Source organism: Marmota marmota, unplaced genomic scaffold, assembly GCF_001458135.2.
Source record: "Marmota marmota marmota unplaced genomic scaffold, marMar, whole genome shotgun sequence".
Classification (NCBI taxonomy): domain Eukaryota; kingdom Metazoa; phylum Chordata; class Mammalia; order Rodentia; family Sciuridae; genus Marmota; species Marmota marmota.
This window is the reverse complement of record NW_025999941.1, coordinates 10,971,611-10,993,276: the sequence shown is the minus strand read 5'-3', so window position 1 is coordinate 10,993,276 and position 21,666 is coordinate 10,971,611. Positions and strand designations below refer to the sequence as shown.

Genomic DNA, 21,666 nt, shown 5'->3' with positions numbered 1-21,666 from the left:
CCCCCTTCCCACCCCTCCCTCCCCTTTGCCCAACCAAAGTTCTTCCATTTTTCCCCTGCCCCTCCAACCCATTATGGATCAGCATCCACTTATCAGAGAGAACATTTGGCCTTTGGCAAAGCACTTAAAATCAGTATACTATAGTAAGGCAGCCACATCAAGGTTTATAGCAGCTCAATTCACAAAAGCTGAATTGTGGAAGCAACCCAGATGCCCTTCAATAGATGCATGGATAAAGAAACTGTGGTATATATACACAATGGAATATTACTCAGCATCAAAAGAGAATAAAATTATGGCATTTGGAGGTAAATGGATGGAGTTGGAGAATATCATGCTAAGCGAAGTAAGCTCCAGCTTATTTTAAAACTGACATTTTTTTCCCCTTGTCTCTTCTCCATCTCCCCCTCCCTAACTGTGGGGGGAGCAAGATTACCTTTCTTCCCATTCTAGGCCAAATGATCTGTCCTTGAGCAAACACACACCACAGGAATGAAGTAATTCAGACTCCAGGGATGGCGCCAGGAGACCTAAGAGATCACTCTCTTTTAGAGCTACAAATGAATTATGACCCTGACAGGACACACTTGGAATGTAGCTTTTACATCACCTCTTTAAAAGCTCTCTACCCCTGACTTCAGAATCACAGCCTCTGGGACAGGAGTTCTTTGTGTTTCTCCTTTGCTTGCAAAGCAATAAAATTTCTTTTTCCTTTTTCTCAAAACTGTGTCCTCATTATTGGGTTGGCATCAGGAACAAGGACTGAGCTTTCAGTAACATCATCATCATCATCATCATTATTACTGCTATAGATTTGCTCTTTGAGGATAAAAAAATCATGAGTTCTGTTTTAGCCATTTTTTTTTTTTTTTGGTACCAGGGATTGAACCCAGGGGTGCTTAACCATGGATCCACATTCCCTAGCCCTTTTTAAAAATATTTTATTTAGAGACAGGGACTCACTGAGTTGCTTAGGGCCTCCCTAAGTTGCTGAGGCTGGCTTTGAACTCACCATCCTCCTGCCTCAGCCTCCAAACTGCTGGGATTGAAGGTGTGTGGCACTTCTCCCAGCTTTGGCCATTTCATTTGAAACATGCAAAACAGCCACTGTATAGATGCAGTTAGTGGTGTGAGGCTGGACCTCAGGAAAAGAGACCAGACTGTAGGAAACCTATTCTGGCTATTCCAAAGACAACAGGTGTTTGAGCCATTGTCAGTGTTTACATGGCCAGAGCTGGTCATTGCACCTTCTTTACACACATGTCACAAAAAATGCCCCCATATGCTCAGGGTATCTCCCCTGCATAGTTCTCATGGTTTTGGGATCTTGGGAGCCTTGCTTGTTAAAGCAACAAAATTAAGAATGACCTCATCTGACTTCACTTGGATAAAGGGCCCAACTAGGCTCATTTGACCCAATGCGCCAACCTCCTACTCCTAGGAAGTCTTTGGGGGAAGGGTGTTTCTTTCCCTTGTTCTCTAGTGACTGAGAAATGCTATCTGACTCCCTGGCAGTGGGAGGAGAGAGGATGAGTTTGGGTTTCAGGACCTTTCATTCAAGGGGTGATTCTGGCATCTTTGCAGATTTCCTTTGTTTTTGTTACAAGAATGGTCCAGAAGCCAGAATCTTCCTGTGGGCCGGAGGATCATAACTGTTCTGCCCTCTAATGAATCCAGCGTAGACAATTTGAAGAATGGAAGCAGAGGTGTCAACTCATTGCCAGCCGTCCTTGCAAAGCTCCCAAATGAACCACCTTCCCACTGTTGGCTGCTTGCACTGCCTTATATACATGTGAGCCACAGTCTCTGTATTTAATGTTAATTTATTTCTGGATGCTATAATATTATTTTTCTGTTTAATACTGGTTCTGGATTTGTTCGATTTATTTATTTGTTTGTTTGTTTGTTTGTAGTTGTAGATGGACAGAATGCCTTTATTTTGTTTGCTTATTTTTATGCAGTGCTAAGGATAGAACCCAGTGCCTCACACGTGCTAGGCAAGCACTCTGCCACTGAGCTACTGCCCCAGGCCCCTGGTTCTGGTTTTGACTTGTTTCATTCTGGATGTTCCTTGGCTTGGTGTGATTTTCTTATTCTTGTGGGGGGTTTTTTGTTTGTTTGTTTGTTTTGTTTTGTTTTGTTTTATGCTGGAGGTTTGTTGAGCCTCTTAGGTTTTGAGTTTTTGTAGTTTTCAGAAGACAGACCTTCAACCTTCATCTTCCCTGAAGAATAAGTGATTGAAGTCTCTGCGAGAGCAGGGAAATGACATAGGATAAGTAGAAAGGAGATATAAAGGACAAAACAAAAATGGCCATGATTTTAAAACCCACTTCTACAGCCAGTGGCTCAGGAGGCTGAGGCAGAAGGCTCACGAGTTCAAAGCCAGACTTAGCAACTTAGCAAGGCCCTAAGCAACTCAATGAGACCCTGTCTCTAAATAAAAAATAAAAAAGAGCTGGGGATGTGTCTCAGTGGTTAAGCACTCCTGGGTTCAATCCCAGGTACAAAAAAAAAAAATTCACTTCTACATACTTTGGTAACAACACTAGTAAATCAATTATCAGACCTTATCTACAGATCCATAAACCTTTCTCCTGACTAAACTAAAATAGACCAAAGAATCCTTTTGCTCAATAAATAGATTGTTTGTAATGTTTATTTTAGGACCTGATTACTTCATCCATAAGTCACACTCCAGATAAAACCCTCAATGTTACACAAAGGTAATACTGTGTAAATTCACTCAGCAGAACAATGAACCACCTCCCCAGGTAGGGAAATTATTAGAGGTTTTTCACCAAAAACAAAGAAAACAACCCCTAGTAAGTAATGATTAACAAGTCAAGTCACCAACACAAAGGAGAACTAAAAATACCTTTTAGATCATGTCTCCATTCTATAGATTTTAGATATATAAATAGGCCTTGCAAGGTGAAGCCAGCATGTTCCTTTATAAGCTCTGTACTCTAGCCTGTCTCTCAAGAGTGTATACTCCTTGCTTTCTTTTAATAAAACCAACTTGTGTCTCACTTTGGTCCATCCTTAAATTTCTTTCTGCAATGACATCAAGGACCCTCACAGCCTGAGTTAAGATCTGTCTCCTTTTGGGGACCTCCTCTGGTAATGACTGTCCCACCATAGGCTGATGTTGCTGTAGCAACCCAAATGGGCACAGCAGCTTTGTAGACAGCTGTACTCAGAGTGAAAAGAGCTAGTCAGATACAGGGGCACAGGTCCTCTCCACAGGCAGAGGGGGTCCACAGCCTAACCCTAGGCCCAAGGAGGAGACAGACTGCACTACCAGGGCATCGGGGTCCCTTCAAAGAGCTGTAGCCACCATTACCTCCAATTGCCCTCGTGCGTCTGCTTTCCTCCGAAATGGTCCCTGAGTAACTATGGAAATGCTGACAAGAAAAACAAATGAGCCATGCACAGTGGCATACACCTGTAATCCCAGGGCTTGGGAGGCAGGGGATTTCTTGCTCAAAGCCAGCCATACCAACTTAGTGAGGCCCTAAGCAACTCAGAAACACCCCGTCTCTAAATAAAATGAAAAAAAAAAAAGAGGTGGGGATGTGGCTCAGTGGTTAAGCACCCCTGGATTGAATCCCTGGTATGGAAAAAAAGAAAGAAAAAAAAAAAAAAAAAGAAACCATGGTTTGGGCTCGGGAAAGTTTGCATCAACATCTGGTCTTACCAGGTGTGGTGGTCATTACCTGTAATCCTGGCTACTCTGGAGGCTGAGGCAGGAGGACTGCAAGTTTGAGGCCAGCCTGAGCAATATACCAAGAACCTTTCTCAAAATTAAATAAAAAGCCATGTAGCTCAGTGCTAGAATGCTTACCTAGCATGCATTAGGCCCTGAGTTCAAGTTCAAGTACAAAAAAGAAAAAAAAATTCTGATCCCTATGAGTGAATAGGAGTTGGTGGAGAGATGCTGAAAAGGAAGAAGAATCCTGGGAAAAGGCCAGATCCCTGACTCCAGGCACAGTTTACAAACTACCTCTAGCTTCTTTCTAGCCTACTCTCCGACTCTTCCACTCACCAGATATTTTATGGTCAGGATAGGATCAGTTCAACTCTGGACCCCTAGTGCTCAGCACCAAGCCAGCACTACCAACATGTTGAATAAAATTACACATTTGCATAATGAGCATCAGGTTCTGCTACCTGCCCCAACACTAAACTATCTCACTGATTCTCGGCTTCCCCACCTATGATAAGGGGCCAATTCTGAGAAGGCTCTGGGCAGGAACTCTCAGGTTGAGGTGGGATGATTTTTTTTTTCTTTTGGTTTATAACTCACTGCTTTCCTACACCCCCCCCCCAAAAAAATGCAAAGACTAGAAGAGTGAACATCTATAACCTTCAGAGTTCCTAATTGTTAACACTGGGCCAGTTTTTCTTCCTCTCCTCTTTATATTTGTCTATATATAATTTTCACTCAACTATTTGAAAGGAAATCACAGAAGATATTCTGATGTTTCTCTTGCCACACTAAGGTAAGCACACTCTCCTATATAACATCAAAGATAACTAACAATAATTCAATATTTAGGACAGCAGAAAGATCAAAACCTGAGCCTAGGGGTTGGGGTGATGGCTCAGTGGTAGAGCTCTTGCCTAGCATGTATGAGGCACTGGATTCAATTTTCAGCACTGCATCTAAATAAATGAATAAAATAAAGGTCCATCAACATCTAAAAAATTAAAAAAACAAAAACCTGAGCCCATTCAAGGTCCCTGGAGCTAATGAGGGCACTGGGATGGGATGAGATCGGGGGAGAGATGCCTGAGACCAGGGAAAGCAGGACTAGGAGGGAGACAGGAGTGGCTGTAGGATGGGTGGGTAGGTATGGGGTGTGTGTTAAGACTTTGGAAAGCAGAAACTGACCCTTTTTGCACACAGTATCCTCACCGTCTGTCTTGTCCACAGCCAATTGTGCCAGGGAGGTTGCTTTTGGAGAGGCCAAAGCAAGTGACCGAAGATGTCAAGTGAGATGTGATTTATCGGGTAAAGCTTACAAGAGATCAACGACTGCTCCAAGAACAGTTCAGTGGCAACAGGCCAACAAAAAGTACTTCTGTCCCTCTTGGTGCTTTACCAAGAAGTGCCTCCTTTCCTACCATGTGTTTTGTCCAGTGGTGGCCAGCTGGATGAGGGACATGTATCCTTTCCACAATATCCTCAATTCCACACTGTTTCTTTCTCTCTCTCTCTCTCTCTCTCTCTCTCTCTCTCTCTCTCTCTCTCATTTGCTTTAATTAGTTATACCTGACAGTAGAATGCACTTTGACACATCACATATAAATGGAGTATAACGTCTTATTCTTCTGGTTGCACATGATGTAGAATCACACCTGTCCTATAGTCATATATGCATATAGGGTGATAATGTCCAATTCATTCACTCCCCTCTACCTAACCCAAAATATCTCTATCCACCCCCACTGCCCTCTCCACCCCATTGTGAGTTAGCATCCGCATATCAGAGAAAACATTCAGCCTTTGTTTTTTGGAGATTGGCTTATTTCACTTAGTATGATATTCTCCAGCTCCATCCATACACTGGCAAATGCCATAATTTCATTTTTCTTTAACACATATCACATTTTCTTTATCCATTCATCTGTTGAAGGGCACCTAGGTTCCATAGTTTAGCTATTGTGAGTTGAGCTCCTATAAACATTGATGTGGCTGCCAAGCTGTTACTTAACTTTTTTTTTTTTTTTTTTTGAGAGAGAGAATTGATGCGGCTGCCAAGCTGTTACTTCTTTTCTTCTTCTTCTTCTTCTTCTTCTTCTTCTTCTTCTTCTTCTTCTTCTTCTTTTGAGAAAGAGAGAGAGAGAGAAAATTTTACTTATTTTTTAGTTTTTCAGCAGACACAACAACTTTATTTGTATGTGGTGCTGAGGATCGAACCCAGGCCACACGCCTGCAAGCACGCTATCGCTTGAGCCACATCCCCAGCCCCAAGCTGTTACTTCTTGGAGTAGGTTTTATATGTTGGATGTAGAAACAGTAACATCAGCATTAACTTATTCAAGTTGCTTACATGATCAGCATCCCAAGGAGCAACTGTTCTGGTGTACATGCAAGAAAGTGGCTTTCTACAGATAGCCCTAATTTGCTCTAGTTCTTAGTGTGCCTAAGAGAGGGCTGGTGTCCTTCAAGATAATATGTATCTGGACTTTCTGACCCAGGCTTGCTCTCCTTATTCCCTTAACTTGGCTAGGTTTTTTGGGAACAGAAACGAGAGCATTCAGGGACATGGTGTTTTACTGCCTCCGCTTTTCTTTAGGGATCATACACTATCTGTCTGCATCTGTGGCTTAAACACAAATTTCCAATTCATAATTTTCCTCAATTCTTCCTCCCCCCAACTCCCCAGTTATTTGCACTGCCTTAAAAAAATTCAATCAAAGTTCTCAGGTTGCATTTAGTTGTTTGGTTTCTTCCTCTAGAAGGGTCTGGGAGGGGAGAATCTGCAGGGATGACTGACCCTAACCCCGCCATCCTGGGAGGGTGTACCAGGAGCAACCAGCCCAGGTCAGAGTTGGGGAAAGCCTGAGAAACTAGGACCCTAGTCGGGGAGAGTGTAGATCCGAGGTTCACGAGGACGGAAGCTCCCGCCCAGCGGTGCCGAGGGTCCCGCCCCCTCGCAACCGGCCCGCGTCCCTCCCTAGAGACCCGCGGACTGACCGCAGCGCAGATCCGTGGAGAGGTAGGTCGGTAAGGTAGACGGATTGCAGGGGCAGGGAGACCTAGGTAAGGCGCAGAGGGCGAGTGGACATGGAAGAGGCTCTTTCCTGACCAGGATCCCCATTCCTGCCCATGACTTTGGATGCCCGACAGACCCTTGACCAGGGGGACAGAGGTGAGGGCGGAGGGCGCACTTCATTTAACCTTGCTTACCAGAACGGTTTTTGGGATCCCACCTCGGTGCATAGGATGTGGCCCCCTCCTCCTCTGGCAGGTTCCTCATCAGCCACCCAACCTCAGGGGGACGAGAGTTGTTACAGAGATCAACTTCCTTTCTTCCTTTACCTAACCCCATTCGTTAATTCCTTGACTCAGACAGCCTTCAGCAAATGCTTTCTGGACCTACTGTGTGCCAAGTCCATGCCAATCCCCTGCTAGGCACCCAGTTCCCAGAAAGCAGTGTTACTTGAAAATCCCTGCCAGTTCGCAGGGGAAACATATATGCATATGTAATTCTGGACATCCTTGTTTGTAAACTGGGGCAAGGAGATTCAGTAGCCTGGGAATGCAGACCCAGATTGCATCAAGCAAAGGAAGTGCTTGACCCAACAAAGGCTGAGGCTTCCATAATTCCTTAGAGTCTGTTTGTCAAATGAGAGCTCACACAGAACACTATGGTGTGAAACATAAAGGTACAGCTCCTTTTTGAATCAGGAGTGGGTGGCTTAGAAGCCCTCCTGCTTAGCTCCTGCTCCCCACAGCCACCCACTTTGCACAATCTCAGGGCTCCTTGGTATGCAATTTGAGAACCACTGCCATGGAGCTAGGAACATGAGCCTTTGGGCCAACCAAAGGTAAAGCCCTCAATCTCCATTCTAGTTCTGTCAGTTCTTTGAAGTTTCTTCTGGACTTCTCTGGACCTGAACATCTTTGTTTGTAAATTATAGATAATGTCAAATACCTTTGCTCATCTGTGTGCATCAGCTGATTGACAGGTGGTTGAATCACATAGTATTGAATGCTAGTGAATCCAACCTGAAGCCCTGTCTACCTCAAGACAGTAGGATTCCTGGGTCATCTGAATAAGGAACAAGAAGAATCTGTGCCTCTTCTTGCTGGCTCTGTGACTTTGGGCAGATCACTTAACTCTTTTTTTTTTAGGGCAGTTCTCACTAAGTTGCTGAGGCTGGCCTTAAACTTGTGATCTTCCTGCCTCAGCCTGCTGAGTTGCTGGGATTACAGGCATGAGCCACCATACTGGCTCATTTCCCCTTTTCCCTTCGTTCTGAGAAATGAGGATATTTCATTTTGAAATATTGACTTCAGAAGTTTAAATAAGATGATGTGTTAAATAATTCCAGGTCTTTAATAATATTAACCATTCCCAGGGCTGTACCTGTATGGTTCACACTTGCCATCTCACAGGTTAGTTCCCTCACACAAATGGGGAGAACGTATCCAGAGTGACAAGCAGCAGAGGCCTTGGTAGGAACCATGTCCCTCTTCCTCCCACCAGCCATACTCATTCCCAGGCAGATGCTGTCACCCTTGAGACTATAACAGGAGGCACAGGTCTGTCTGTCTGTTGCAGCTAGCTCCTGCACACTGACCAGGTCCAGGTGCCCAGAGTTGAAATAGGTTAGAAGGAAGCCATTGTGAAGGCGGATTGGGGTGCTGAGTCTGCAGCTCATTCTTCCCTACCCCCATTCCTTCTTGGAACATACCTCAATGCATGCCCCCACTGCCACCCTCACTCAGTGGGAAACTGCAATTTGAGGGTGGCAAATCCACCCATCATGGACTCCTTTTTTCCCAGGTAACACTGCAGTTTCCTGGACATTTGTGCTCCTGTTATCTCTAGGCACCAGCAAAGCAAGCCAAGCATGTTGAAGCAAGCTGGCAAGACCAGAAATGGAATGTTTCCTATGGAACCGGACTCTGGCCTCTCCTAGCTCTGCTCTGTCTGTTCAATGATTTTGTTCAAAGATGAAACAGACACCTGTGGGTTTATAACACAATTGAGCTGAGCCTCAGGGGAGTCCTCTGCCCTTTAGGGTGTTCTGGATAGGGATGGTGACTCTCAGAAAGGTGGACCAGAATCAGCATTGTCTTTAGCACATGCCCTGGGAGATAGCTGGCTGCCAGAAAGTGGTTTCATGGAGCAGAGTTCCAGTGGGGAAGACCTGGCAAAGCTGGCTAGAGGCTGGTGGGCCTTCTGGCTGGGTGCCTGGAACTCTCTGCCTGAGCTTTATCTGTCCTTCTCCATCCTTCAAATGGTCTGCCAACTCACCATCCTCTTCTTGGAAATGGGCTCAGCTGATGCAGGCTGCTTTGGTGCTACTGGCTAGCTTTGTTCCACACAGGCCCAGCCACCCTCCATTCCTCAGGCCAGTGTAGATAAGAACCTCTGCCAGAGCACATCCCTCTGGGTGGCTAAGTCAGAGAATGGCAGAGCACAAAGCACTCAGCCAAAAAGTGGCTTTGCCAGGAATGGTGGAGCACACCTGTAATCTCAGCTACTCAGGAGGCTGAGGCAGGAGAATTGCAAGTTTGAGGCCAGCCTCATCAACTCAGCAAGTCCCAAAATAAAAAATAAAAAGGGATGGGGATAGGGATGGGGATGGGCCTGGGGTTGTGGCTCAGAGGAAGAGCGCTTTCCTAGCATGCATGGGGCACTGGGTTCAATCCTCAGCACCACATAAAAATAAAGGTATTGTGTCCATCTACAACTAGTAAATAAATATGAAAAAAGGGGGGCTGGGGATATAGCTTAGTGGTAAAGCATCCTTGAGTTCAATCCCTAGTACCACACACACACAAAAAAAAAAAAAAAAAAAAAAAAAGGAAAAGAAAAGAAAGAAAGAAAAAGAAAAAAGAATAACCTGTTCTGCAAGCTCCTCACTGTCCTATCCCAGTGTACAGAGGGGTAGGAAAATGTGATGGGGTCCAGGAAGGAGGGCCCCTATTTCCTTTTGTTAAGATGTTTTTGTTTCCTTTTATTAATTGACATTTTTATTGAACTAATTGAAGACTTCTTTTTGTGTTTGTTTGTTTCTACACCAGCCTTAGGTGAAAATCTCTTCCCTATACCCTTACCCCATTTCTTGTAATGTTCTCCTGCCCAAGGATTTCCCCTGGTGATGTAGACTGAGATAGCCAAAAGCAATAGCGGCTTGGCAAGGGCTTGCTAATAAAGCCCCACAAACCCTTGTCCACGAGGTGGTGGATGTGCGTGCAAGTTGGAGACATCTGTTTCTCCCTCCATGAAGACAGAAGGGTATACATTCCCTGAGCTGGGCTGACCCCCAGAGCCTGGGTGAGTGAATGCTGTTTTGTTGCTGATACAGGGATCTGTAGGCCAACGATCAGCATCAGGATCCTGCTAGGGACGCCATTTAGTCCCTTGGCTCCTAGGGGATGCTGGGAGGTAGGGTGAGCCTGGATGGGATGGACTGCAGAGTTTGGCCTGGGTCTTTCAAATGCTAGTGAGACCTTGTGCCCATCCGGGGAGAGGCAGGCTGGTTCCACAGGGTTGGGGGATGGGGGGCCTGGGGCTACTTGTGGCTGAAAGTCATTTAGGAAAATTCACTGAGTAAGCAAGTCTTGGCACTTCCCACCCCGCATCTCTCCCTGCTGAGAAGTGAAGCCTTTTCAAAAATGAAGGAGACATGGACAGATGCAGAGGCACCTGCAGATCTTCCCCTAACTCAGCCCTTAATTCTGGGTGGGTGGGGGCTCATTTCTCACATGCAGTATCCAGGATGGGCCCAAGGTCTCCTGGTGAGACTCTCCTGGTGCTGTGTTTCTGTCCAAATTAGGAGGAGACCATTCCTTTTCTCCTCCCTCTTCTGCTGTCCGTGGATCAAGGGCTGGGGCTTGGTGAGAGGAGGCATGGTGTATCATGGTGCCTCTGGGGGCTGAGACAGAGGCTGTCAAGGACTGAGTGACACTGTATCTTCTCCTAGGAGCTCTGACTGGGCATCTCCCTGAGAAGCACCATGGAGCATCGGAACAGAGAAGCACCCAATCCAGGAAGGGCCCCTCAGGAACCGGGACCCAGCAGTATTCCTGCGAACCAAGAGTGCAACCTGGGAGGGACTCTTGGAGGCCTAGAGTGTAACATGGAGAGGGCTCTTCAGGGACCAAGTAATGATGTGGGGATTCCTCCTCCAGGCCCTGACCCCGAGCCCCCACCTGTAGTGGTACCCCTGGTCCCACCCCTGCCCTCAGACATGGGGCTGCCCGGGAAGTTACCACTGACCGGAACTGACAAGAAGTACCCAGTGATGAAGCAGCGTGGGTTCTACTCTGAAATCCTCAGCCCTGGAAGCTTGGATCAACTTGGGGTAAATATAGCAGCTATCCTCTACCATGCCTGAGCTTTCCCTGTAGCCTCCATTCCCTCATTCTTCTTCTCTTCATCAGTTCATCTGTTCATTTAGCCACCTGTCAACCCAAAAATCCATCCACCCATCCCCAGCCAGTCAGCCAGCCATCTTTTTGGCCATCCATCTAGCTGTCCATTCATCCATCCATTCATCTGTCTATTCATTCACAACTCATTACTGAGCTCCCGCTGTGTCCAGGCCCTGGAAGGAGCTACAACATTGGTGGGGCAGTTGCCTTCCCCCTAATCCTGGTTAGAAAAGCATCCCTGGATGAGATGTCATGCTGCTGACATCTAAGAGATGGGTGTTTTAGAACAATTGTAGAGGAGGAAAATTTTATTTAAGGGCTCACGTCCATAAATAGCCAACTCCATCATGGCGGAAGAGTATGACAGAGGAAAGCAGCTCACATGATGATCAGGAAGCAAAGATACAGACTCCACTCTCTAGATAAATATATACTACTAAGCCATATTACCAATGTCCACCTCCTCCAGCCGCAGCATACATGCCTTCAGCCACCACTCAGTTAATCCCATCAGGGGATTAACTCACGGATTGGGTTAAGGCTCTTGTAACACAATCGTTTCTTCTCTGAACCTTCTTGCATTGTCTCACATGTGAACTTTTGGGGGACACCTCACGTCCAAAACACAACAATGGGCATGCTTTTTTAGGTACTTGGGGTGTTCCAGGTACAGGGAACAGCAGGTACAAAGTTCTGGGGTCCCTGAGAGAGGGCATGGCCCATATGAAGTAGAAGGGAAAAGGTCAGGGATGAGGCTACAGCCAGGGGAAGATGGGAAGGGGATGACTAGGACAGAAACACAGAGTCCTGTGTATCCCAGGAAGCCTTAGGAAAGTTTGAGACAGAGGAGAGGCCAAGAGAGACAGGGCAAGGACCCACTGATACCCAGTCCACCAGTCGTGCCAGAGTGATCCTTGGGAGAGGAGATGCACACAGAGACACTGGCTGGCCTTACAGTACCTGTCTCATGGCTCAGCCTCTTGATGCATGCTGGGAGTTCTCAGTAACGAGGGAAGCTATGTTGGACTAGAACAGAGTAGGCCCCGGATGTCCTAGCTTGTCACCCACTGTGACTTTTTTTTTTTTAGTTGTATATGGACACAACACCTTTATTTTACTTATTTATTCTTATGTAGTGCTAAGGATCAAACCCAGTGCCTCACACGTGCTAGGCAAGCGCTCTACCACTGAGCCACAACCCCAGCCCTCCCCACTGTGACCTTTGAACAAAGTTTATGGAACTCATTAGTTCTGCCTTACCCCTGTGCTCCTGGAGTGCTCCCTGGTGGTCCTCAGGAAAGGCCCTGGCCTTGGAATCCTTCCCATGTCCCTGGGATGTGTAAGTACACTCGGGCCTCTGGGGTTTGGTTTCAGAACGTGTGCCGTGGGCCCTGCGTGAACCAGAACTTCCTACGTCAAGCCGACCTCAGCGAGTTCACCCCAAAAGGTCAGTGCCCAGGGGAACAGGGTGGGTGGGTCCTGGTGTGCATTTAAAGGCAGGGTTTCTGGCCTCAGAAGGTAAAATGAGACCAGTAAAAGATAAAGTGTTTTGCGAGGGCCAGACTTACAGAGAGTGCTTCATCCTTGTCCTCCCCAGAACTGCCATAAGGGCCTGGAGCTGCTAAGGGCAGGGCTGTAATTCTGTCTGCCTGGCTAGGGTCAATAGGGCATCTACCTCGGCTGGAACATGGGCTCAGAGGAAGCCAGGAGTATGTCTGAGTTGTGCTCTCCTGGAGCCCCAGCGTCTGGAAGAGCACATGGCACAGTTAGATACCCAGGAGATCTTTGCTGGAGAAAAGAAGGAGGAACATCCTCTCAGTCTCCAGGGCAAGTCTCGGAACACAACTGGGAGTAAAGACTAGGACAGGTCTGCAGTGTGTAGTGCTGCAACCAGCAGGGCTGTTAATTCAGAAACCAGCGAGGGGTGATGGGGGATTATAAAAGAAAAACAGACACACAGAGAGAAAGCTGAGCCCAGGTAGGACATTACAGACGCAGAATAATGACCCACTGCTAGCTTAGCACGTTTATTATATAGGATTTATCATCAAAAGGGGTTTTTGGTGTGAAAGTTTCTTCAAAGCATGCAGGATTGAAGGTCAGACTAGTGACCAATTATAATGATCAGTTTGCACTCATAATTCTCTATCCCTGGCAGCTGGTGTCTGGATTAAGGGTCAAGACTGATAGTCCTATGCCTAGCACAGAACCCCCTTTAAGCAGGGCATCACCATGGCAACTGGGCAGTCTTGACCTAAACCTTTGCACAGGAAGTGTTCAGCACAGGTGCAGTTCCTGCAGCAGGACAGGGAACATGGTTCAAATCACAGCTCCCAACATTGTGAGGCAGACCTGTAGCAGAGAGAATAAGGTGGCTCTAGGATAGGCACCAGGTGGTGGTGAGGGAGTGGGGCAGAGACCCTCCCATCTGGGTGCATTTTCTTTCCTTCTGCATCAGACAGGACTCCACTTCCACTAGGCCCAGAGTCCCCATATCCCCATAGTCCCAGCTGTCTGCCTTCATGTCCACCCAAGGAAAGGCCTGGCTCCTTATTGGCACTGCCTACATTAGTGCCATCAGAGCCCATGAGCCTTATGGGGTCTGTGAACTCCTAAACTGGCCCCGAAAATGGCATCAATACGGACATTTTTGTACGTATCTGAGGATCTGGTTTGATGTTCTCAACAGTCTCACAAGCAACCGTGACCTGGAAAATGGCTATAAACCACAGATCTCAGGCCTTCAGGGCATTGGAATGATACTCCCACCATCTATGGCAGGGTTCAGCAGCTCAGCAGTCCCACCCACATGAGGAAAAGCAGCCCCAACAGTGTGGGACCAGTTGGCTCTTGGAAGCCTGTGACAGAAGTTCCCCTTTGTTGCCTGAGAACTAAACAGAAGGCTTGAGCAGCCTGTCAGGGGCTCGAGGATGAAGCAGAGGCTAGAGGCCACCTCTTCACCCTGGCTCCTTCTTGGTTCCTTCCCGGAGTGGGTTCCAGGAGCAGAATGGTGTTGTGAATCCATAGGCACTAGAGCAGGAGATTAGGGGTTTGAAACTGCCCCCCCTTTTTTCCCCTGGTACCAAGGATTGAACCCAGGGGTGCTTAACCACTGAGCCACATCCCCAGCCCTTTTTTATATTTTATGTAGAGACAGGGTCTCGCTAAGTTTCCTAGGGCCTTGCTAAGTTGCTGAGGCCGGCTTTGAACTTGTGATCCGCCTGTCTCAGCCTCTGAACCACTGGGATTATAGGCGTGCACCACCACAAGCAGCTGAAGATTGTCCTTGTGTCTGAGCTGTTTGGTGCTGGCAGCTCTGCTAAGAGAATGGACTTCAGCTGAAGGCAGGAGGCCTCTGCCAAACCTCAGACAACATCCCAGGCCCAGAATCTGGAAGCTTCTGTGAGGCTCCAGAAGTTACCCCAAGATCTCTGTGTAATGTGACCACCTCTTGACCCCAAAGAAGTCATGAGTCTCAAGAAGGGGGTCACTAAGGCTTCCCAGGACCCTTGGGACTCCTTGGAACCTTCCTCTGCCAGGAGAATACATGGGGGGCACCCACACCCCCTAGCCCCACCTATAGTGGTCTCCATTCCCCTGGGACTTTCCTCTCCACTGAGCACCCTATGTTCCAAGAAACCCTCAGTCTGGGCAACCTGGGATGATGGGATAACCCTATCTGTGATCTCATTCCACCAACTCCCTTCCCCCCATACCTAGAATAGAAGGCTCAGTCTGCCATTGTCCAAGTAGGGGCAGCCATTTGGTGGCTTCAGGGTCCCACAGGGACCATCCACCCCTACTCAGGGTGCCTCCAGTCTGGAAAGGGCCCCAGGCAGTGAATGGCATTCAAACTCTCATATGCCCACTTTACCTTCCTGTCCAGTCGTCACCCTCACCAGTACTTTAATTCAGCACCTGGCTTGAGCAATGGCTCCAGTGCTGGGGTCCTGGGTGTTTCATAAGGGAACCGCCCAGCATGCTGGCCCTGGACATGTATGGTAGGACTAAAACAGACGTTCCGGAGGCCCTGTTTCCTTCTGTTCTGCACCCGATTGGGCACCTGGTTTGTTATCTGTCTTCCTTCTGACACCAACTGGTCGCAGGCAAGCTCCAAGCTTCCCACACCAGAGTGTGCCCACATGGTTCCTGCCTGGCGATTTGTCTTATTGGATGATCGGGGGAACTGGTGTCATGGGGCCCCAGCCTGATTCCCACAGTGCCTGCCTCTGCCTCTGCCTGCAGTCGAAACTTTCAAGGTTCCTGATGACTTTGAGGAGTGCATAGAGCAGCAGAGCATCGGGTCCACGACCAAGCTGCTCACCCAGACTGACTTCCCGCCGCAAGCCTATGAGCCCAAGGTGCAGGTGCCCTTCCAGGTGCTGCCCGGCCAGTGCCCCCGAAAGATTGAGATTGAGAGGTACGACTGGGTGGGCTGTAGAGAGGACCTGTCCTCCGGGAGGTGGTATCTGCCTAATGAAAAGTTGAGGGTCTAAAGACCACTAGGTGACCGTCTCCATCTCCATGGCAGATTCTATGAAAAAATATTTAAATTTTCTAGTTCTTTGGTTCTTTCAGAAGAACAAATGGATTTTCCTTGCTGTGGAATCAGAAAGGGTGGCATTTAGGTCAATGAAGTGGGCCTGCCAGGGCAGGATACAGGGGTAATTGGAGCCCAGGGACTCAAAGGGGTCCACACCACTATCATCACAAACCCTGGGCCTTCTCACAGTAGCCAGAATGTCACAGGAAAGCAGGGAGCTAAAACTCCAAACCTTGGTTCTAGTGTTCCGATGAAAGAAAATTTAAAGTCAGACACCAGACGTCATGCAAGAGAACTTTATTGTAAGTGAAAGTAAGGTGAAAATAAAGTAAAAGCAAAGTGAGGCTCAAGCAGAGAGCACGAGAGTGACGAGAGAGAGAGAGAGAGAGAGAGAGAGAGAGAGAGAGAGAGAGAGAGACGTCTCTGAGCAGAGAACAACAAAAGGAGACAATGCTATCTCCAAATTTATTAGTTTTATGGTTGACTTGAAAACTGGGGTCCTCCTTTGACAACCTTCACCAATCAGGTGTTCAACTCCTCCTTCTCTTCAGGTGATGGAGTTTTTGACCTTAGTTGGTCCTCTCCAGAACTGTCATGGTGGCCATCCTATTCAGGGGGGCTTCATCTATAAGTCAATCCCATGTTAATGTGGGCACTGGGGACAGTAGCTGGTCAGAAGTTATCATAGTGTGCCTGTGCTACTAAAGGAATCCTCCTTCCCAGACAACTGGAGACACTTATAGCCATAATTCCCAACTTCACATCAACCTCAGTGGACCCTTTCAAGAGTTAGTCCCATTCATCCTTTTCTCTTGACGTGTTTTACAAATAGCCCTTTACTTTGTTTTCTACAGATGAACTGCCACCATTGATTTCGTAAGATAGTTTAAAGAAGGACCCTAAAGTAATTTAAGTAATTGTGACCTTACCATGTATTTCACTGCTCATTGCTAGCTACTACCTAACAAGAGCCCTGGGGCTCACTAGCGGAGCTCCTACACGAGCCCAGCCGTCCTGAGAATCCTACCTGCCCTTCCAGGAGAAAGCGGCAGTACCTGAGCCTGGACATCGAGCAATTGCTGGCTAATGAGGGCATCGACTCCAATGAGCTCATGCCAAGGCACCCAGACCCCCAAAACCCCCAAACCATTGAACAGGGCCATGACCCACTCTTCCCCATCTATCTCCCACTGAAGGTAAGCCAGGCTTCTGTGGATTGCCAATGGAGATGGGATGGGAGTGCGGGACCCTGGCTGAAGCTCAGGAGTCAGACCCCAAAGGAGAGCCCCACTCCAACCACAGATACTTACATGTCCAATCATAGCAACTGAATAACCATAACCCACCCCAGGTGCCTTAGTCATCCTAGGTTGGAGTAGGAAGGGCTCCCGTGATCCCTGGGAGGCAGATCCTCTGCTTCTTCCCAGGGAGCCTGGGCAGCCTGTGTGTCCCCCCACCCTCATGGGTACCTAGATGCAGTCAGGTTGGACTGTGGAGACCAGAGATGGAGGAGGGTGTCAGTACTGCCCCTTGGGATACAAATGGGAAAACAGAATCAGAGGAGGAAAAAGAGATTGCACAGCCTGGCCCTGGCTTTGGCTCCTTCCCCTTCCTCTCTGTGTCCTGAGTGTCTCTGGAGACTCTGGATCTAGATGCACATGATCCTTCCAGTGATGGACAACCGCCTTCCTGTGGGGTGCTCAAGAAACCCAAGAGCTCTCTGTTCTCTTGGGCCTGAGCTGGATGTTCCAGGGGAGTGGGGGAGAGCGTCGACATCTTGCCCTGAGTCCCCAGAAGCCCTCTGCTTGAGCCTTAGGTGGCTTTTCTGGACAAGGATCCAGGGTTTCCCTCTCCTTCAGACCCTGTGTGCCCCTGGGAGAAGTAGAGGAAGGGCTCTGCCCTCCCAGCCACCTGCAGCTCCTTCATCTGGGGAGCAGGCTACTGAGGCAGCCCTGTTCTCTGGCATGCTCAGTTCGCCCCGGCCTCTAGGGGAGCCACTTCCTCCCGACCTTTGCCTGCTTTCTCCCAGGTGTTTGACAATGAGGAATTTGACTGTCGCACTCCCCAAGAGTGGATCAATATGGGCTTGGAGCCAGGGTCAAACACCAGGAAACCAGTTCCTGGGAAAGCCCTCCTGCCCACTGACGACTTCCTGGGACATGGTGAGCAGGCCAGCCTGGGGTGGGGTACCATCTTGTCCCAGCAGCAGTCCTGTCAAGAACTCCTGGGCTCCCCTGGCAGCCATGGGGGCTAAGGGGTCATCTGAGGCTGAGATACAGGCCAAGGAGCTGGCCACACCAAGGCAAGAAATGCAGGGATCAGGGTGGACATGGTCAGGAGGACTGGGAACAGGACAGTTTGGATATGTCTAGTGCTAAACAAATAAAGACGGTTTGATATGTTGATAATAAAAATATACATGCTCATTGGAAATGTTAAAGGTAAATGCATAAGGTCCCCGGCTGGACCCTTCCATCCCACCATCCAGAAATCACCATCATTCCGCTCATAACAATGGCCTCTCAACTTTTACCTCTGTAAAAGCCTTCTCACAGTAGCCAGAGTGTCACAGGAAAGCAGGGAGCTGAAACTCTGAGCTGTAGCACACTTCACCACCACATTTACGATCACACTTGGACATATTCCACACCCTCATACACACACACTATGACACTCATATATACACTGGTAGTCACCCATTTATAACCACTATCACACCTACTCATTGGATGCGACACAGATTTGCGGTGCCTCGGCCTCACCTGTGTCTGCCCAGAGTGCCTCTGGCTCCTCCTTTGGCCTCAGTCTGTCCTGGTGGCCATGGAGGCTCTTCCTAGTTGCCTGCTGTCAGGAACAGGGTGAGTAGCCATGGCCGCCATCTAGGCCTGTAAGGTTGGGTCTCTGTGCAGGCTTCCTAGCAAGTCTGGCGTCCCAAATTTGGAGGTTGGAAGTGACCATTTCTCCATGCAGGGTAGAAGGTGGCTCTGCACCCTGCCTCTTGTAAGGACATGATTCCATGGAGTGGGAAGTGGGCTCAGGCAGGCAGGCTCTAGGTCAGGGGCAGGACTAAGAGCGTTAATTGGTTTTTTAAGACTGCACAGCCTCCAGGAGGCCTGCAGTGACTCCACTGAGCAGGCTGCAAATTTGTTTCATTCAAAAACACTTCAATGCTGGAATTAATTTCTCTGAACCAGATAAGAGGCCCAGAGTATTCCCTTCACTTTGAACTTAATTACAAAAATATTTGAACTCAATGGTTCCCAGATCTCCAATTCCCGGTGATAAAATCAAGGCTGCATTAACCTCAAGGGCATGGAGTGCCAGCCTCCCCTCTTCTCAAGGTAGCCAGAGCACGGGGGCAAGGAGGGGCTGGCAGAGAACAGAACAGTTTTCTGTCAGAGCCTTCTCATTTTCCTCGGGGGGGCTGCTTGTGACATTTTTTCCTTTAAGTTGAGCCAAGACAAGGTCAGCATTTTCAAAAAGAAAACTTACTAGGAAGGGAGGGGAAAAGCAAAACCAAAGCAAAGCCAAGGAGGTATACAACAACGGCCTCCCGCACCCCTCTGGCATCAACAGGTGAGAACCACTTTCCTTGGAATTCCAGCCCCTCCTTCCTCAACAGTAGTCTGTAGAATGCATCAGTTTGTTTTATGCCACTATATGATAAAGCATCCTCTACTAAGCAGCAAGTGTGTGTGCATCTTCCTTCTTTCACAGTTTATTGAGCACCTACTATGCACCAGTTTCCATTCTAGATCCGGGTCCACTTCTGCCCTTAGGGAGCTGAAACTAGAGTGAGGAGGCTGACCACCATCCAGGACAGTGCTTGGGGCAGAGGTGTTATTTTAGGCAGAGATGCCTCTCCAAGGAGAAGCCAATGGGAACAAACCAGTAATGAGGCCACCAGGCAGATGACACAGTCAATGCAAAGGCCCTGAAGAAAGAACAAGCTGTAAAATCACAGGGACAGGCAGACATCAAGTGTGGCTAGAGTGAAGCGGGGGGTGGGCAGTGGCAGGAGGTGAGCTGGAGAAGAGGGCAAAGGAGCTTAGCCTGAGGAGTAGGTAGGAGGCCCCTCCTGACTAAACAGGCCCCAAGGACCACTTAGAGCCCATTGCAGGGCAGTGGTCTCTTATCCTGTGGCTCAATAGCAAGGGCAGCCTCCGGGGAGGGCTTCACACTGGCCTTGGTCACTTTGAAGAGGTCCAGCTCATTTACAATGGCCTCCACAACAGGCCCTCAACAAGTTTCTTGTGTGCTTGGGGCTTTCCTGCCTCGTGGCCAGGCCCTTCGTCCTGTGTCTGTCTCTGCCCCGGTGGGGGTCATGCAGAGAGGCTTCATCCTTTCAGATCCTCCTGTGGCCCAGGGGTTCCAAAGAGGCCAACTCAGATGGAAGGAAGAGGGATCCTAACTCTGCTGCAGCTAGACAGGATGTTCTGGTGGGAGAGAGGCCAGTCTAGTGACCTCTGAGATCCATTCCCAGCATTCCTGGCAGGAATCACTGGTGGGGTGTCCCTTCCTGTTTCAGAGGACCCCAAGAGTCTGGAACTGGTCTACAAATGGTGTGAGGTTGGTGTTCTGGACTATGACGAGGAGACGAAGCTGTACCTGGTGCACAAGACGGATCAGAGAGGCCTCGTGCGGGACGAGATGGGGAAGCCCATAGTGAATGGAGGGGTCACTTCCAGAGGTATGAGCTCAGCCTCTGCCCCAGGCTGACCCCCAGCTCAGGCCAAGCCCACGCTGTGACTGAGGCCAATCCTTCCAAGGGTACCACCAGCTCAGACCTGAATTCTGCCTTGCTCGATTTGATCTATGGCTGTCTGGACCCTGATCAGTAAGAACCAGCAGACCCGTGTCTCAGAGACTCCAGGAAGGCAAATGGCCATTATCTGGTATGTCAACTCTGAGCAGCTGACAATGCTTCATGTAGCACGATGTTGAAAGCCTGAGGCCATCAAATGAGTGATATTGGCCCTGGGTGTGATGTTCAGCCCCAAATGGCCACCCTTGTACAACTCCTTGTCTGAGCATAGCTCTTTTTTCAGGAGGATGGGTACCAGGGTTGAACTCAGGGGCACTCAACCACTGAGCCCCTTCTCCAGCCCTATTTTGTATATTATTCAGAGACAGGGTCTCACTGAGTTGCTTAGCACCTGCCTATTGCTGAGGCTGGCTTTGAACTCACGATCCTCCTGCCTCAGCCTCCCAAGCCGCTGGGATTATGAGCACAGATCTTTGTAGTCTTCAAAGCACTTTCACGTTCATCCATGACACCATGTAGAGTAGGCAGGGCAAGGAGTGTTATCATACTCATTTTGCATATTCAACAGGAGATCAGAGAAGGGAAACACTGTACTCAGGGCCACTGCAGGTCAGTGACACAGCTGTCTAGAACCCTGTGCCTGACCCAGAGGGCCTGACTATATGCCCCCTTCTCCCTCCTACCTAACCCCCCAGGCAGGCCACCCCTTCTGATCTGTCAATACTGGGTGCCACGGATCCAGCTTCTCTTCTGTGCTGAGGACCCTCACGTGTTCACGCAGCGTGTGGTCCAGGCCAATGCTCTGCGCAAGAACACAGAGGCGCTGCTGCTGTACAACCTGTATGTGGACTGCATGCCCACCGAGGGCGAGCGGCTCATCAATGAGCAGAGCCTGAATAAGATCAAGCAGTGGGCCATAAGCACACCCCGGATGCGCAAAGGTTCCGTGTGAGTCCCTGCACCGTCACCTCCTGGGGGTCTTTCCATGGGGAAGTAGCACTACCAGGCAGGTAGAGCTCCCTTGGGGTTCATCTGTGTGGGGCTGTCTTGCCCACTGTACTGTGGACTTGTTGGGCCCCCAGATATTCATCTCCACATCCCTCATTATCAGGATGAACTCACCGAGCCAGGTATGATGGTGAACGCCTATAATCCCAGTGGCTCAGGCAGGAGGATAGCAATTTAGTGGGGTCCTAAGAAACTTAGTGAGATTCTGTCTCAAAATAAAAATAAAAAAAG

General features: G+C 48.7%; 1 protein-coding gene across 7 annotated transcripts in view; it reads left to right on the top strand.

Moving 5' to 3' along the window:
- Positions 1 to 6,687: 6,687 nt before the first annotated feature.
- Positions 6,688 to 21,666, top strand: part of Dnah1 (dynein axonemal heavy chain 1) — a 70,552-nt gene continuing 55,573 nt past the window's right edge. For 3 of the 7 annotated variants that reach the window (XR_007346878.1, XM_048801163.1, XM_048801165.1), the window contains exons 1-9: positions 6,689 to 6,878; positions 9,767 to 10,019; positions 10,669 to 11,049; positions 12,494 to 12,566; positions 15,365 to 15,539; positions 16,702 to 16,858; positions 17,692 to 17,824; positions 20,191 to 20,352; positions 21,123 to 21,375. Coding sequence is in view for 6 of the 7 variants with exons in the window: in XM_048801163.1 (XP_048657120.1) it covers positions 10,702 to 11,049; positions 12,494 to 12,566; positions 15,365 to 15,539; positions 16,702 to 16,858; positions 17,692 to 17,824; positions 20,191 to 20,352; positions 21,123 to 21,375 (1,301 nt within the window). In the remaining variant the exon portion in view is untranslated. Of the gene's footprint in view, positions 6,879 to 9,766; positions 10,020 to 10,668; positions 11,050 to 12,493; positions 12,567 to 15,364; positions 15,540 to 16,701; positions 16,859 to 17,691; positions 17,825 to 20,190; positions 20,353 to 21,122; positions 21,376 to 21,666 lie in introns of those variants that run through there. The other 4 variants (XM_048801164.1, XM_015494530.2, XM_048801166.1 and 1 more) reach the window with 4 other exon arrangements.